Source organism: Poecilia formosa, unplaced genomic scaffold (genome assembly GCF_000485575.1).
Source record: "Poecilia formosa unplaced genomic scaffold, Poecilia_formosa-5.1.2 Scaffold42, whole genome shotgun sequence".
Lineage (NCBI taxonomy): Eukaryota > Metazoa > Chordata > Actinopteri > Cyprinodontiformes > Poeciliidae > Poecilia > Poecilia formosa.
The window spans coordinates 364,488-382,044 of NW_006799981.1; the positions used below are offsets into that span (position 1 = coordinate 364,488).

The following is a 17,557-nucleotide window of genomic DNA, read 5'->3' on the forward strand; positions in this document are numbered from 1 at the left end:
CACAAGTGGGGGAAGGGCAGCACTTCTTTACTGTACATCTAGCTGAACACCCTGGTTGCAGGTTCTTTTTATTTTTGTTTTAGGACTTTGCAAGGAACATTCAACGGAAAAAGTTAGCAGTCTTCATTTATAGCTTTTGAAAATCTTGATATATTTTGATATCGGGAATCGGCTCATACCTGTTTTTCCTGAAAACCCAGAGTTTGATGGAAATTTCAGATTGCAATAAGGTACATTTTCACCTTAACCTGTGGTAGAGATGTTGCATTGCTGCACTGCATGGTGCAATTACAGACAAGACAAGAAGCAGGAATATTAAAACACAGGAGAGAAAAGAACATTTCTACAGAGAAAGAAACCGAAGTGAGATGGTGGAAAGGCCAGTGTGATAGTTGCAGGACTGTCCTATCTGGTAGCCAAGACCTGGCATTGGTTTCTGAATCCCAGCTGGTTGGAGAGGAATAATGGTGGCAATCCAGCTAATTTATAGAACAGAATGACTGGCTGAGGAACAGACAGTTATTCAGGCTGACGTTCCAAGGTAAATTCATTTAAAAGGGGGAAAAAAAACAAAAAAACAATGTAAATGTGTTGTCATATAAAATATCTAAACAGGATACTTCTGGATTTACAGGGACATGTGGAGGCACTAATTGAACAAGTAAAACAAAATATACATTACACTTTAAGAGCCTACTTTTATTTTACTGACTATTTATAGTGTAATTCTATTAGCTCTGTTAACTTTATTGTTGCTACTGCTAAGGCGGCACATTTGAAAGGTAATTTGAATCCATAATTGAATGAATCCATAATTTTGCTATAATTTCTTGGTGAAGATGCATGGCCGTAATAAATCTATTTTGCGAGGTGTGTACTCTGTGTCCTCAGTGTGGTGCACAAGCTTTATTTCCGCCATTCGGACAGCCAAAGTGCTACATTTCCTTCAGAGTGGGATTGAAGGAGCCAGGGGATCCTGCTGCACACACACACCCACACACACACAGAGGAGCTCTGAAACCTGAGCCAGGCTGCCTTACTGGCTTCCTCCTCCATCTAGCACCACATAAGTGTCCAGGCAATGCCCTTGGCTTAATAGGGCTTAATGCCTGTGCTTGTCACTGTAGCATGGCAGGTATTGAGTGTTAGGACATTTCTGAAACAGTGCTTGCGTGTGTTCTCTAGAGTCTCACTAGTGCCTCCAAAGCTCTGACATTTACCCCAGGTAAAGAACCGGATGCTATTATATACCCCTCCTTTTTTTTTTGCCATCTCCATCTATTCAGCCAGGCTCAAACTTTAGAGTAGTTAGAGGTATTTGTCACCTTTATTGAACTTAATCCAGAGGAATTACCGCAGTCTCATTTCTGTCTTTGCCTTTCTTTGACTCCATCTGTCTTCATCTTTTGCGTTCTCACTTCATTTTTTTTCTACCTTGGAGTGGTGAAGAGTTTGCCTAATGAAGTGGCTGATGGGAGTATATTACAGGGAGACAGAGTGGAGCGGTCGCCTACTCCAACATCCATTAACCTTACAGCTTCAGTCAGCGCAGATTCAGTTCTGGGCTTTGAGTCGAGCTCATGGGTTGCACAGTCGTGGTCGAACATTTGTTTCAGAAACTGCGATGTGAAGTTATGGTTTATATCTCCTGAATTGTATCAGTTTTGGTCACTCAGTAAATTAGAATACAATTGAAAATTTTATTTACTTCAGGCAAGTTTGAAAAGTGAAACCCAGTTTATAAAGATTTACTGAATGCATAGAGATATTGTTATACAGAACGATAGAGCGAAACCAAAGATCAAAACCTGTTTTCAGGTCCAAGCAGAAATAAAAGGACATAGTTATTGGTAGTTGTTGTTGCTCTTTTTTCTGATATGTATCCAGAAGTTTAGCTTTTTTTTTTGTTGATAGTTAGCATCTTCCTCTGCCTTTATGACACGTCTTCAGGTGCCTTTGTCGGTGCAGAACATTTTCGTTGGGTTTTGTCATGGAGGAAATTTACAAACATGTAAATTTGCCAAGTCGAACACATTCTGCACTGGACAGAGATGAGAGACGGAGTGGATTTATTGATAGCCAATCAGAACACAATATGCGTTCATACGCTGTAAAAAAACTGCACTAAGCGAGGCCACGAAAGGTGAAGCTCGTTACAGCGAGGGTTCACTGTATTACATGAGACCAATAAATATGACTTAACTCCATTTCCTGAAAAATCATGGGGATTTAACTGAGCAAGAACAGCACAACACAACACAACAGATCATTACTGAAGAAGCCAGCTGTTGTATCCAAAGATATAAATGGAAGTTTAATGAAAGGAGAAAAGTGGAACAAAATGAAAGATGATCATTTCTGGAGAGAACTACGAAGTCTGTTCAAGAGTCTGAGGGACATTTATGTAAAAAGCATGGACAGCAGCTTCAGTGAGGACGTCAGAGTGACCCCACGCAGACGTATCCAGGACTGGGCTATAACTGTTGCAGTCCTGGGTTAAGCCACTCATGAAGCAGATAACGTCCAAAGCATCTTACCTGATTTGCTCTGACCAAATCCTTACCAAGCAACTATGGACAAACTTTAAATAGGATGACATTTTCGTAATAAACATTTCATGATTTAAAGCATAGTAAAATGATAGTAATATTCAAATTTTAAGGAGAAATTAAATTTGGGTTTACATTAGCTTATATATGATTTTAGGTTTATAGTAGAATTACTGAATTGATTTTTTTTTTAATTGTGTTCTAGTCCTCAAATTAATGTTTCTCTTGGTAGGATCACTAAAGAGAAAAAAAAGTGTTTTGCCATTAGCTTGTTGGTTTTAATATTAAACTTTCAACAAATTTGTTTTTTTGTACTCAAATTATAAATTTACAACCAGTATCCATGGCCACATAAACAGTTTTGCCAAATTAAATCCTTATGTGTCACAATTATCAAGATCTCTTGAAGTAGCAGCAGTGGAAAGAGAGAAGTGTGATAAGAGCAGAGAGAAATAAAACCTCTCCTCTCCCAGGTTTCAACTCATTTTTAAGTATAAAATATTTCACAATGGACTTAAACAATTTTTTTACTGTATATTGCACCTTTCATGGGGTCAAAATCCACCTTTCACAATTTGATGAGTTTCTATTGATAATTTTACAATTATTAAAATTTACACAGTGCTATAAATATTGAGTGTTTGTACTCACACAAAAAAGCTTTATTATGAACCACTTTGATTTTCTTTGTTATGCATCTCAAAAATGAGCCAAATGGATAAAGCAATGATTCCATAGTGATTCTTTTCTTCATAGAAACAAACTGAACTGGTATTTTAATAAGATCTTTTCCCGGACTTTGGTAAAATTGTCTCCTTTTTGCTTTTGATGTGCTTTTTCATTTCGCGTTAGCAAAAGTCGCCTCTGAACAGCAGCGACGGGGGGTTCGTTTGTCATCTAATCTCGTAAACGAGCTGATGGCCGTCCATTCCGTCCACTAATGAGATTAGACACGCGCTGCGGGTCACACCACAGGTCATCGTTCCCGATGCCCCTACAAAAGCAATTATTGTTTTAAATGTTCCTCTCATCGTCTTCTCAAAGCGACTGTGCATGGCTCGATGAGGGAGGAAAAAAAAGCTCTGAGGCAGACAGAGAACGTCAGATTTCCTCTTCAGTCGGGAGCCTGAAAGGTTTCACACTCCTACAGTTTTAGCTTCCTCCGGCAGCCAAGGTTACCTATTTGGATGAGTCATTGAGTATAAGCATGTACCGTATTTATCTGGATTAAAGGTATATGGATTATGGACTTCAGTTGGCGCATATATTAGCTTCTTCTAAGATTAATAGTAAAAGATTGTACATATTTCATGGATATGTTATGAATTTATACTACTAAAGATGGTTAGTAAAAAACACTAAAAACTCCCTAACTTCAAGGATTTAAGAGGGTTTTTTTTCTTTGTTGTCTCTCCTGGGGATGTGTGTGTGTGTGTGTGCGTGTGTGTGTGTGTGTGTGTGTGTGTGTGTGTGTGCGGGTGTGTTTTTATGTGTGTGAATTCACCAATGAGTCTGTTTTGGTAGATCAGTAAGAAGTAACGGTCCACAGGGACAGCCTGCATCTTTGTTCTCCTGCTGACAATGGAGGACTCTCAGTCCGTCTAAGGGGAGAAATTATGTCCCAAAGCAGTCTGGGAGAAAAAGAGATACACACAGTACTTCTCACATGCTACTCATGTGGGGCATGACCTCAATAAGAGCTGCTGTTGTGTTTGCAAAGCCCTCAACACCATGTGCCAACCCCTTTTAAACGCTGTAACATTTAGGCCTTAGGTTCTGCATTTTTTCTACAGTAAAGTGTTAAAAGAAATTCAGTTCATTCTTCTTTAAGTCTGTTTCACAAAGCAGTGTTCAACAAGTAGTCAACATGTTAGTAAGTTCATTTCCTCTCTGTTCCCACAGGTAAGGAGGAGCCAACCACGTACACCTGCACAACGTGTAAGCAGTCATACGGCAGCGCCTGGTTCTTGCTGCAGCATGCTCAGAACTCCCATGGCTTTCGAATTTACCTGGAAAGTGAACATGGCAGTCCTCTCACCCCACGCATGGGCGGGCCTTCTTCACTTGGTGGTGGTGCTGACTGCCCCTCTCAGCCTCCCCTTCATGGCCTCCATTTGCCACCTGATGCAAGCCCTTTCAACCTCCTCCGCATCCCTGGCTCGGGCTCAGGGGGAAGGGACAGCGTTGGAGCAGGAGGTGCCGTTGGCTCTGGTGTTCCTGGGGGCCATCATCAGCGTTTCCCCCCAACACCTCCTCTCTTCAGCCCCCCTCCGCGAAACCATCTGGATCCCCACCACCTGAGCCCAGAGGAGCTGGCGCTGGCAGCCCACCACCCGAGTGCCTTTGACAGGGTGCTGCGCCTTAATCCTCCTCTGCCTCTAGACCCACCTCCGACAATGGACTTCTCAAGGCGTCTACGGGAACTGGCGGGCAACACCTCAGGGTCTACTCCCCCGCTATCACCCAGCCGGCCAAGCCCCATGCAGCGCTTACTGCAGCCATTCCAGACAGGAGGAAACGGAGGTGCAGGGGGAGCAGGGGGCAGCAAACCTCCATATCTTGCTACTCCACCACCACTACAAGGCTCGATGCAGTCGCCTGTTGGCTCACAAACCACTCCTCCAACCCCTCTCCCTACAGCAGGACCACCCTCTTCCTCCAACACTCAGTTGAAATCAAAGTGTTGTGAGTTTTGTGGCAAAGCCTTTAAGTTCCAGAGTAATTTAATAGTGCATCGGCGCAGCCACACAGGAGAGAAGCCGTACAAATGTCACTTGTGTGATCACGCATGCACACAAGCAAGCAAACTGAAACGACATATGAAGACGCACATGCACAAATCATCCTCGCCAAACACGGGCAAGTCAGAAGACGGTCTATCAATAGCCTCGTCCCCAGAGCCTGGCACTAGTGAGCATATAGGTAGTGCAAGCAATGCACTTAAATCAGTGGTGGCCAAGCTGAAAAGTGAAAATAATCGCATGTTACGAGAAAATGGGGAGGAGGAGGAAGAGGAAGAAGAGGAGGAAGAAGAAGAAGAGGAGGAGGAGGAAGAGGAAGAGGAGGAGGAAGAGGAGGGGGAAGAGGAGGAAGTACAGAATGGGGAGAGGCCACCCAAGCGAAACAACAGCTATCACTTCGGACTGAGCCTGGAAGCAGCACGGCAGCATGAAAACAGCAGCGGGATTGGAAGTCGACTGGGCGGAGTGGCTGATGAGACGTCTATCCCTCGCTCACTGCCAGAGGTCATGCAGGGAATGGGTCTGGCCGCCAGCATGCAGCATTTCAGTGAAGCCCTCAACGCACACAAACGTAACGCCATGGCCCAGGAGAACCACCTGCACCACCATCTCAGCAGAGACCATCACCACAGTCGGGACATGTGCGATGGAGACTCTGTCTTGGAAACAGAACGTGTAGAGGAAGGCACTGTTTCTGCAGTAAATGGACGAGGAGTGTCTCCTAATGAATCTTCTTCAATTGGCCTCTCAAAGAAACTGCTTCTGGGTAGCCCCAGTCCACTTAGTCCCTTCTCAAAACGTATTAAACTGGAGAAAGAATTTGACCTGCCTACCCCCACAATCCCCAACACAGAAAACGTCTACTCCCAATGGTTGGCTGGCTATGCCGCCTCTCGACAACTCAAGGACCCCTTTCTCAACTTTGGGGATTCCAGACAATCGCCTTTTGCATCATCATCTGAGCACTCATCAGAGAATGGCAGCCTGCGTTTCTCGACCCCTCCAGGAGAACTGGATGGGGGAATGTCAGGTCGCAGTGGGACAGGCAGCGGGGGCAGCACGCCCCACCTTGGGGGTCCTGGGAGACCCAGTTCCAAGGATGGACGCAGGAGTGACACTTGTGAGTTCTGTGGCAAGGTTTTCAAGAACTGCAGTAACCTGACAGTACACCGGCGCAGCCACACAGGAGAGAGACCCTACAAGTGTGAGCTGTGCAATTACGCGTGTGCCCAGAGCTCCAAACTTACTCGCCACATGAAGACCCATGGTCAGGTGGGCAAAGATGTGTACAAGTGTGAAATTTGTCAAATGCCCTTCAGTGTTTACAGCACCTTGGAGAAACACATGAAAAAATGGCACAGTGACCGTCCCTTGAGTACCGAAATAAAGTCAGAGTAGAAGGCAGAACAATGAGACCTTTTCCTTTGCAACTGGGTCGCCAACAGTCAAGTGTTTATTCCTAGCCCCCTTGTAGATTTGCCCCAATCCCAACACTCCCCTTTCACCAACCTGGTGGAAGCCTAAGACCATGTGCTCTGCACCAGCACACCTTGTTTCCATTACCCATCGAATGCATGATCTGTATCGGGGCAATACTCTTGCATTGACGCAAAACTTCGAGCCTTTCTCTTGTGCAATAATTTACATGTTGTGTACTATTTCCTTTTATTGAGTTTTCTTTTTCCCCCCCATTTTTAAGAATTAGTCAGCATGCATAGTATGTTTTTTGCTAATCAAAAAAGAAAAGAAAAAAAGAAAAGAATTTGTCCCTGGTTGGTTAGTTGTTGAGTAAATGTGTTGCTGTTTTTCTCTCATTCAGTTATTTTCTTTTTATTCTTTAAAAAGAAAAAAAGAGAAGAAAGATACATCCATGCTGCGTACATTCTGTAACACATATCATGTACAGCTTTGTTTTGTAACATGGAAAGTGAACAGTCTTTTTACTTGACCCTCTTTTTACTACCCTGGAAATGCACTTATCCTGATCTTTCTAAAAGATGCCATGTTCACACAGGGTTTAAGAGAAGAAAAAAAAAATCATGTATTTGGCTTGACTACTAAACTGAAAGTGACGACAGGCCTCAAATTTCTTTCAAAAAGACAAAAAGTGTGTTAAGAACTCAATTTGTACTATCATTTGGAGGATTAAGGAAGAGTGCCTTTGATATTTCAAGACTGCATTGGCCATAATTTTATCCTGATTAAGTTTGGGGTCACACAGACGAAGCTGAAAGAATTAGACTACACAGAAAAAGGTCCTTGCATCAAGCACCTGACGACTCAAATGGACAACTCATGGTGAAAGATCAAAATCATCATTTAGCTACCTTTAACATGTTTAATAGGCTATCTATAATTGGAAATTTCATGACAAGCATGGTACAAGCAGTATTGTGTATATCTGAATTATTTGTAGATTTGTTTTTGGTATGGTGGAGCTTTTGAGAGAAAGGTAATCTGTGATGAAATGTACAATCCTGAACTAGAGGGATGAGGCGCAGAGTGTCACATGTCTGCGTTAGCACAAACCTACAATGCTGCTTTCAGCATGTCAGTGTGTGGAACAATGCATAAAGTAATATGTGAGCTCAAATTTAAGCTAACTTTACTTAAGAGCAGTGAAAGACAATACAAGCTAGACAGAAAGAAAGCAAAACAGAACTGGAAGCGACGTATGCTTTACGGGATACAAGGCAATGTTTTTCACTTTACAACTCCAAACATGGCCATCAGCAGAGAAAGAGACACTTGCAAAAACATGTATTTGTGTTTTAGGGCTTTTCAGAAATGTTTTAATGCTAACCAATATGCATACAGTGGCTCTTAAAACGGTGCACAGCCTTGTGGAAATATCAGGTTTTTGTGATTTAATAAATAATATTGCAAATCAATTTAACATGTTTTCCACATTCAAAATGAAATTATTCCTCCACAATTAAACTAAAAGAACAAACAAATCTTCTGGAAAAAAAAAGGTGAAATCTGGATGTGTACATCCCTGAACTAATACTTCAATGAAGCATAATTTGATTCAATTTCAACATTCACACTTTGGTTGGAGTCTAACAGTGTCTTACATCTTGACTTGTCAATATTTGCAGACTGTATTTTGGAAAAATACATTAAATCTCTCAGATTATGAGGCCATCTTCAGGAAACTGCTCATATTTTCAGCCACCTCTATGAAATCTCCTGTTTTACCAAAAGAAAGCTTTCCCAGATCATGATGCTGTCACCATCATGTTTCACTGTGGGTATGTTCTTCATTATGTATGGGGTTAAATGTTCAGACCATACACTATTTCCCACAAGATCTTTAAGATAAGATCAGTCCTGGATGTTTTATTAGAGGTTCTTTTATTTTATGCAGCCAATCTCCATAGTTCAGATTTTATAACACAACCAGAAATTGGCAGAAATATTACTGCAGCTCCTTCAATGATGCTGTAGGCCGCTTGGCACCCCTCCCCAACCAATTCTTATCTTTTCTTACGTTTTAGTGACCAATCCAATTTTTATGTTCCTGTTGTCCTGTAATTGTTCAAATTATTGATGGCTTTCTTTACTCCTTTATGGTGTGTATATACGATTATTTGGAGCCTTTATCACATCACCATAAACCATGGCTTTATTCAAAATAAACCTAATTGATCCAAATTAGCTTTATTTCTAGTTTAGCAGATCCACTTAAACGATTTAAAGGTTGTAATCAGAGAGGCAGCTGAAATAACATATTAAGTTTAAGGGTGTGAAAATTTATGAAACCAGATTGTTTTATTTTATTTACTCTCCTAACAGATTTGTTAATTTTTAGTTGAAATGAATGAGAATATACCGCTGCATTAAACATGGAAACATATTTGAAAAATTGTATTTCACAAAAACCTGCCGTTTCAACAGGGGTGTGAACACTTTTGCGAGTCACTGTAGGTTAACACAGGGTGCGTTCTATTTCATTTTGGTTCGTTTTCTGTTGATTTTCAACCCAAAAGAAGTTTTTGTTGATTCAGTTTCCTTCATGCTGTTCAATGTAAAGCACTAAGTGTGCATTTGTCCCACATCCATGCAGAGATGGTACATGGACTGAGTCTACAAGCTGGATTTGTTTGACATGAAGTGCACTGTTTTTAGTTTTCCCAGTTTACAAATTTACGCTGAAGGGAAAAATCTTTGTAATGCTGTCAGATGATGAGGATCCCTTTGTTGCAAGTGGTACAAAAAAAAAAGACGCACAAAATCTTTTTGCTAGCAGCTTCATCACCCCTGACCTCTGTATCCTCGCCATTTCACCCTTGACCGTTTGTTAACCCTGGAAACCCAAGAGCACACTCTCCTCCCAACTAACCACTGCTCCCACATAGTAGCAAACTAAATGCACTTCTCCTGGCTTTATTAACAACCACTTTTTTTTTTTTTTTTTTTTTTTAAGAAATTGTGATTTATCATCATCTGAGCAAGTTGCTGCCTGGAAAACAAACACTCCGATCTTGTTGCTCACACCATCAGACTCTGTTTTTGTAGAACACGGGCATAAATAGAAAATTTTTTCACAAACAGAGCTACGCTATGTTTTAGTGGGAAATGTTTTAAGTTTTGTTACTGCATCTCAATGGCATCCAGTACTCCCGTCACAGTAAATATGAGGTAAAACATTTCAGAAACGTTAGAAAAAACAAAAAAAGATTTTGTGCTGATTTTTTGTTTCTTTTTAATTTTCTTTCTTTTTTTTTTGCCTTGGTTCTTTACGGCTCTTCAGGTTGAAATACAATTTGCATTGGGGAAAGGATTAAGATTATATATGAATATATAATAAAGAACTTAAAATATAGGAAAATGCACAGTCATGTCAGTTCCTATACTTAAACACATTTATGGTCTACTTTTTCTGTATTTCTAGAATTGTATTTGAATTCAATGTTCACTTAGAGTAGGCACTATAGTATTTATATTGAGGCTCGTATTTTTAACTGTTGCTTGTTCTCTCTAAAGGTATTTGCCATACCTGTTTTGGTAGTGGAAAAAAACCCAAGCTGCCACGGTATATTTTTTTAATTTGGCAGGATAATATAGTGCGAATTATTTGTATGTCTAAAGAAATAAAATAAAACGATAAAAAAAAAGAACATCCCATAAAAAAAGCAGCTAAAATGTGTGGCATTGGGAGGCGTCGCAGGCCATCAGATGGCTGCTGCTTTGGTTCCTGCTGTCCACAGAGGTGTTTGTACATATCTTCTTTGTTTTTTTTGTTTTGTTTTGTTTTTTTTATTCGCACTTCTTTCTCCTCCCTCTGCTGCCATTCCTGTATGCAGTACTGAAAGCTGACGTTGACCTGTTCTGTTGTGTGCTTTTGTCTCTCTCACCTCTCCCACCTGACAACATTCCAACATCAAGAAGAGAGGAGGAAAAAAAATCTAAAGATAAAAAAAAAACTTAATATGCAGTACATGGATTACTTAAAAAAAAAAGTTAAAATAAATACATTTAAAAAGAAATAAAATGTTTTTGCATTTTCTTTTCCATTGCCAAATACTAAATGGTGCTTTATATTTAGATTGGGTGAATATACTTTCATATGCAAAGCATATTTAAAAATGACCAGGGGATGTGGAGAAGCCTGCTTGAGTTGAGACTTTTTTTGTAAATGGCAATGCGGAATATTTTGTTATCAGCCTTTTCTATTCCTGTTCTGAGAGCTGTTTGATGTAACTTGAACATGGACTTTATCTTTTACAATGGGAGCTACTATTTATTATTACCTATATGCTCTGTTCTGAACAGAGACATGGAATGGAGTCATATATTTTTGGTTTGTTTTTATTTTATTCTTTTGTTTTGGTTATACTATAATTTTATTATGTTTTCTTTTCTAATGGTGGCCAGTGGTCATTGGACAAAACAAGCTCTATGATTTCTGTTGTACCTGTTTGGGGTCTCTGTTCAGTTGTATTGGGAATACCACTGTCTGTGTTTTCTGGCAGATGTCTGCATAATCCTGTTCACACGCCCATTTTGTCCCTTTATTGAAAAATGATTAATAAAAAAAGATGAAAGTGTAATGGCATCCTTTGTTTTCATTAACCATTTTTAGTTAGGCTGTTTCTTATTGTTTCACATACAAACTTATCTCTTAAAACACATTCTATATAGCTTTCATTGGGATAATATGAGCCACATTTTCCAAATTTACAGTGCATTTTCCAAAGGACTGAGTTACTTTTTGTTGCCAGATTGTAGTTTTTTCCCCTCGTTATGGGGAAACTTTGAACTGCCTCATTGCTGAAAAATTGCTATGTAAATAAAAATTATTCTTATTACTATTTGTTGATTGTCTGATCATAGTGGGATGGAAGTTCAATGCGCTATAGAGTTTTTCAGCTCCGCACAATGGCAATCATTCGCTAATGAATAAAAATGTAGGTCACACTGCCCTCTTAGTGGGGTATTTGGCATGTTGAGATGAGTGAATCTTCATCAGTGCAGATGGAGCATCTGCTTTGCATGGTATAAAATGAAGAAGAAAGGAAGGAAGAGCGTGGGTGGCTGGGGCTTTATGTGGGAAACAAAGGCTCACATAGGTAGTTCACATTGCCTTCTGGTAGAAACCAACTGGTAGAAAGGCAAAACATAACACAAAACTATACATTTTGGGTTATATTTTGTTGCAACTGGAGATGCATTGCCATAGACCAGTTAAGGTTAACCCCTTTACACCACTGAAAGTCCCAATAATGGGTATCAGAACCTGACCACAAAGCAATCAATCAGTCAAATTGTACCTATGAAGCACTTTTCATTCAGTGATTGACAAAGGTCAGAAGTACAAGGACAGACACTGAACCACTAATGGAAGAAAGTAGCTTGGTCTGATGATGAGGCATGTTTTCCTTTGGGTCACATGGATGGACAGTCGCATGTGGGTCTCCTGCCTGGGGAACTTAAGAACCACCAGGATGCACTGTGAGAAGCTGGTGGAGGCAGTTTTACGTTTCAGGAAGCACTGGGTCCTGTCAGCCATGTGGACGTTTCATACCACCTGTCAATGTTGTAGACCAGGTGCATCTAATTCAACTGGATAATGAACTTTGTCAAAAAGCGATAATGGTTCAGGATTGGTTTAAAGTTTGACCTCCATATTGCCTCGTTTTACATTTAATCAAGTTGACAGCATTTTTGTGATGAGCTTGACCAACAAATCTCATAACTTAAATGATCAACCATGAACATCTAGATAACAGCACAGCTTCAGGGGCTTGGTGGAGAACATGGATCCATCAGTCAAGGCTGTTTTGGGAGGAAAAGAGGGGTCAACAAATAATAAGGCAGGAGGTCATGAGGTCATATCTGATAAGAGTGTATGATATCTCTAAACTGTGACACTCATGTAAAGAAGGTTTGTTTTAACATTTCTACAAAATCTGTTAAGATTTTACAGCATCCAGTGAATGGAAAGATGATCCTGGAACATGTCTTCGTATTCCACTGAAGCACAAAGTGTGAAAGAGATAAAAGAGACAGTGCACTACCTCTAAAAATTTTCCGGGTGTGTGTCATGGGTATCGGTGGTGATCTGCGCACATAAACACTGTGTCTTTGATGAGGGCTCACAATGTGCTCTGGACCCACGAAACTCCTCCTCCACCCTTACGTTAGCCTTTGGCCCTGTACTCTATGAACTTTATAGCTTCCTCTGTGTGTGTGTGTGTGTGTGTGAATGCATGTGTGTGTGTGTGATGTCACAATCTTGCCCAGAGGGGTTGGAGAACTCCTGACACCCATGTGTCTGCATGCAACATCCCATCTGCAAGTGAACACAGACCAGCTGTTTTCAGTGCAACTGTGTGTGTGTGTGTGTGTGTTCGCATTATCTCAGAACACATGCATACCAAGTGTGTGTCCTTCCTCAAATTATAGTGTATTATCTGTAGCTGATAGTAACTGTCCCCTATGTGGGTGTAGGGTGTATGCGTTGTGTGAGCTCATAGAGGCGTGTACTTTCACAGAATGTACCTGAGTAAATACCATTATGTCCTTCTGTTTGCGCCGCGGTCACAAAGCCTCATAAAGCTGCCAGGATCAGTCAGCTTTGGGACTGAAGGACAGACAGATCTGATTGGTCAGTGTCCGGCTCGTTTGAACACACACAATCATGTAAAGAATCAAGACACCCTGCTACATATTCAATTTTTCCAAATGAAATGTGCATAATAGCTTCTGCTCTTTTTTTTGTTTTCTCTAAAGAAAAAGAAACATAATTATTTTTTGAAGAAAAAAAGTACTTGTAAATCTAAAAATGTTAACAAAAATGACTATACTACGAGAAAAATTACCCCTAAACTAGTATATCCTTTGGTTGAAATAACTTTTTTCTGTCAGTATCTGACCTCAATACGAGGAAAACTCTTCATATTTCATCTATGAAATGTTTTAGGGGATGTTTGAAATGTATAGCCCCAAATCATCAGATCTGGTCTTTAAGTAGGCCGTTTACTTTCCATTTGTCCAGTCTTACACCAGTAAGTCCTATTTTCTGATCAGTCTACTCTCAGTTCTCTACCATGACAAATCAACTTCATATTTTGCACATTTCACATGAGCATTAATCAAATCTTTTTTTTAAATGTTCACAGCAGTTATAGTAAAAAAAAAAACAAACAAAAAAACCTTGACATAAATTTAATTTATGTCAATTTATAATTTATAATTATTTATAATTTAAATTAATTGGAAATTGAAAATTTCATGTGGACCTGATCCTTAAAAGGTTTGCAGGTACAAAACCAGGTGCAAACTTGATCCACAAACATGCAAACAGGGATGTGTCAGCAAAATGAGGAGAATAGCAGACATAATATATTTAACACGAATCCCTTCAGAAATTTGCAAAACATATGCTGATCATCAGAAAGTGCAAATGTAATTACTTACCACCCATAATACGATTCATTAAACCTGAATCAGATTGTGTCCATATTTCTGTGTCCAAATTTAGCACATTTGAAAGCAGGTGCAAATTGGCACGTACAATTATGCCACACTTTTCAGATTTTCAATTGCACGATACATGTTGAAAACCCTCTGTCATCTTCCTTCCTTTCATATTAAATACACTAATACTGTGATGGTAAAGAGGCATAATTTAAATACTTTTGCAAGATAATATGTTTTCTCAGTCTGCACTCATGTTCTGCCAGACAGGACTCTGTTAATGACCAGCTCATTTAAATCAGGTGTTTTCAAAGAGGATCCCACCCATCAAGAACCCAGATTTTTCCATCCTATGATAAATGGAAAAGGTGTAATAAAAAAAATTCAAGCTGCTGAGTTAAAACTTTTTTAGTGGACAATTACTGGATTTTGCTGTTTCGATGTGAACAGAAAAACAAACAAAAAAAAAAAACTGTCACTATAAGCCTTTCTTGGTGGTAAACAGCTAACTGTCAACACATTGGAAAATACAAAACAAAAAACAATCCCCACTATATTCCTCTCTCTGCCTCTCTCGCTGTTCTGTGGTAAATTCAGAGAGTTGTAAAGCCACAAAGCATCCACACTTTCTCTGTTTTACAGAGGTTCCTCTGAGCTAGTTTATGTTAAAAACATTAAGCATTTGTGGCTGTTATAAAACCTATATGACCATGACCTGCAGTGCTCCATAAACTACCGTGGATTTGTCTTCAGCCCCAGTGAGTTGAACAATAAGATATTCTCTAAAGACTTTCAAAAGCATGTTTTCATAACGCTTTTGTCACAGTGTGTCCTTGGTACAGCACGGTTCCAGTAATATCCAGATAAAGGACAGGAGTGTATGTGTGTTTTGTCTGTCCTGAGACGGAGCAGACTTTGTTTCCCTGTACATACTGTTCTCTGCCACAGAAGTACATTTGGTCAAGGCCAGGCTGTGCCTCCCATACAAACCTGAATCTGCTTCTATACGTATGGCCTGGCTTTATCCATGCTGACCACACAGGTCTATAAGAAGGTGCAGCAGAATAAAAGCCTTTTACTGTAATGGACAACGATTGAACGCAGCAGCACGTAGCACGACCACAAGGTCAGTTGACTTGGTAAAAAGAACCGCAATCAAAAGAAGCAGAGGAATAATGACCGCTGTTGCCAATAGTGCTCCTAAGGCCGGTGTGTTGGACGTCTTGTTAAGACACTTCTCTAAAAACTACTGAAGCTTTTTATATGAGAGGAAAGTTATTCTTCAGCCTGTAATTATTTCATGCTGGTAAACCTATTAGATCAGACGGAATCAATGGAGGATGTTTAACATGATTACAGCGAATATAAAGTTCACCATAGACAAGACAGAGGAGGATAACTTCTTTTCTCATTTATCTCATCTTTTCTTTTCACTATATGCTTTGAGGTTATTATATTGACTGTTTTAGATGTTATGTGATGAAGCTGTAATGAAATCTTCTGTTTCATATATTTTCCTTGCTTTCAGTCACAAAGTTAAATGTTAACGTTTGGTAATAAGTTGAGATATTGTAGCTCTATGAGCCTGAAGGTAATGACTGCACTAACACACACTGTCTAGAGTCGTAGTAAAGAGAGGATCATCAGATTTATTGCCACAAAAACAGCAATTTTACATTGATTGTCCTCACGATGCCAGGATGGAAAGACAACAGCAAGATCCTCAGTTCATCATTATACAGACAACATAAGTGGAAAATGTTTTAGACAACTCCAGATCGTTTCCAACAAATTCACCAGGAAAGTCTGACAGAGCAATGACAAACAACTCAAGATCTTCATCTCAGACTCGAAAGTTTACATTTCTTGAATGGTACAAAAACACTGAACCAGTTTTTTGGCACTTTGACAGTATTGCAAAGTTTTCTCTAAAAAGAATATATCAGGATGGCCATTCAGAGGGACTGAATTTTGATGCAAGCCACACTTTTTGCTTATTTATTTGCCAGACAAAATCTTATAAAAATCACACATCATTTTTTTAAACTGTGCACTACTTTATGTGAGTTTATAACATAATATTCCTACAACATAAAAATTAAGCTCAGGGTTGTGATGTGACCAAAATGGGGAAATTCTGTATGCTTTTCCTACTGTGGTGCTTAAAAAATGAGCATAATTAAAACATCTTTAATTTGTTCCTTTTTCAGCCTTGTCCAAACAGAGAAAACACTTATAAATAAAGCAATTATATTAGACATGTCAATTTCACTGGCCAAAATTAAAAAAAACAACAATATTTCAGTGTTCTGCAGAGTGCAAACCCATGACAGAAAATTTCCAGATTCCCTTGCCGTTTGTCACAAACACAGTGACAAAGACAATCAGGCCAGAGGCACAGAGAACAACTTCAGCTTGTGTCTTGCATCTCTATGACCAAATAATGGCATGCTAAAACATACTGAGGGATTTGTTTGGAAGAAAACTTTGTAACAAGTGGCTCTTTGTGTTTTATGTGCTTGTAAAAGCACCCATCCCTAAAAGAAACATAGTGAATAAAACTTGAGGAGGTGAGAGGTCAGAACGGACGAGTTTAATGCTCTGTTTAAGTTAGGAGGTAGTTATAAGATGTGTTCAGACAAACCTAAGGACAAACGGAAAATATATGAGCATTAGTTTAGTTTGTTGCTTTTCTTCTGCTAATAGGACCACATAAAAAAAATAAATATAATACAAATACAAGAATAAAGCAATAGAATTAGAACACATGCATAATATTATGAGAATAAAGTCAAAAATACGAGAATATAAATAATATTACAACTTTATTCTTGTAATATCATGACTTTGTTCTCAAATTATTCTACATTTATTTTCATATTACGACTTTATTCTTATTTGACTTTATTCTTGCAATTTCATTATTTTCTTATTTTTTATTTTTCTTAGTATGGCCCTAATACTCCAAGTATGCTTCACATGCAGCTTAATTTAGAAACCCTCTTAAATTTTCATTTTCAAAATAATATTTGCTGCCTGCAGTTGCTCAATTCCCATTCTTACAGATATATATTTTTAATAACACAGCTCTACTTGGATTAGTCATGAGAGACGCACTTATCCAACTCACACTCAACACAAGCGCACACACAAAAGCTAAGCCAAGGCAAAAGAGGTTAAAGTCTATTGATAAGCCACGCTGGAATGCTAGGTGTATAGAAAGACAAATCAAACACAGTTGGCCAGGCAGGTGGGCTGATTAGCGTCTGTGTTTTGGCGTTGGCTCACCCAGATGTACCTGAAAGGCTGCCTTTGCTGTGCAGTTGAAGAAGCTGGAGGAGG

General features: G+C 39.4%; 1 protein-coding gene across 3 annotated transcripts in view; it reads left to right on the top strand.

Moving 5' to 3' along the window:
- LOC103137619 (B-cell lymphoma/leukemia 11A-like) overlaps nt 1-10,719 on the top strand; it is a 55,800-nt gene extending 45,081 nt beyond the window's left edge. For all 3 annotated transcript variants that reach the window (XM_007551429.2, XM_007551430.2, XM_016671139.1), the window contains exon 3: nt 4,452-10,719. In XM_007551429.2, the coding sequence (XP_007551491.1) occupies nt 4,452-6,688 (2,237 nt within the window). In that variant the 3' untranslated portion in view covers nt 6,689-10,719. The remainder of the gene's footprint in view (nt 1-4,451) is intronic.
- Nucleotides 10,720-17,557: the final 6,838 nt, after the last annotated feature.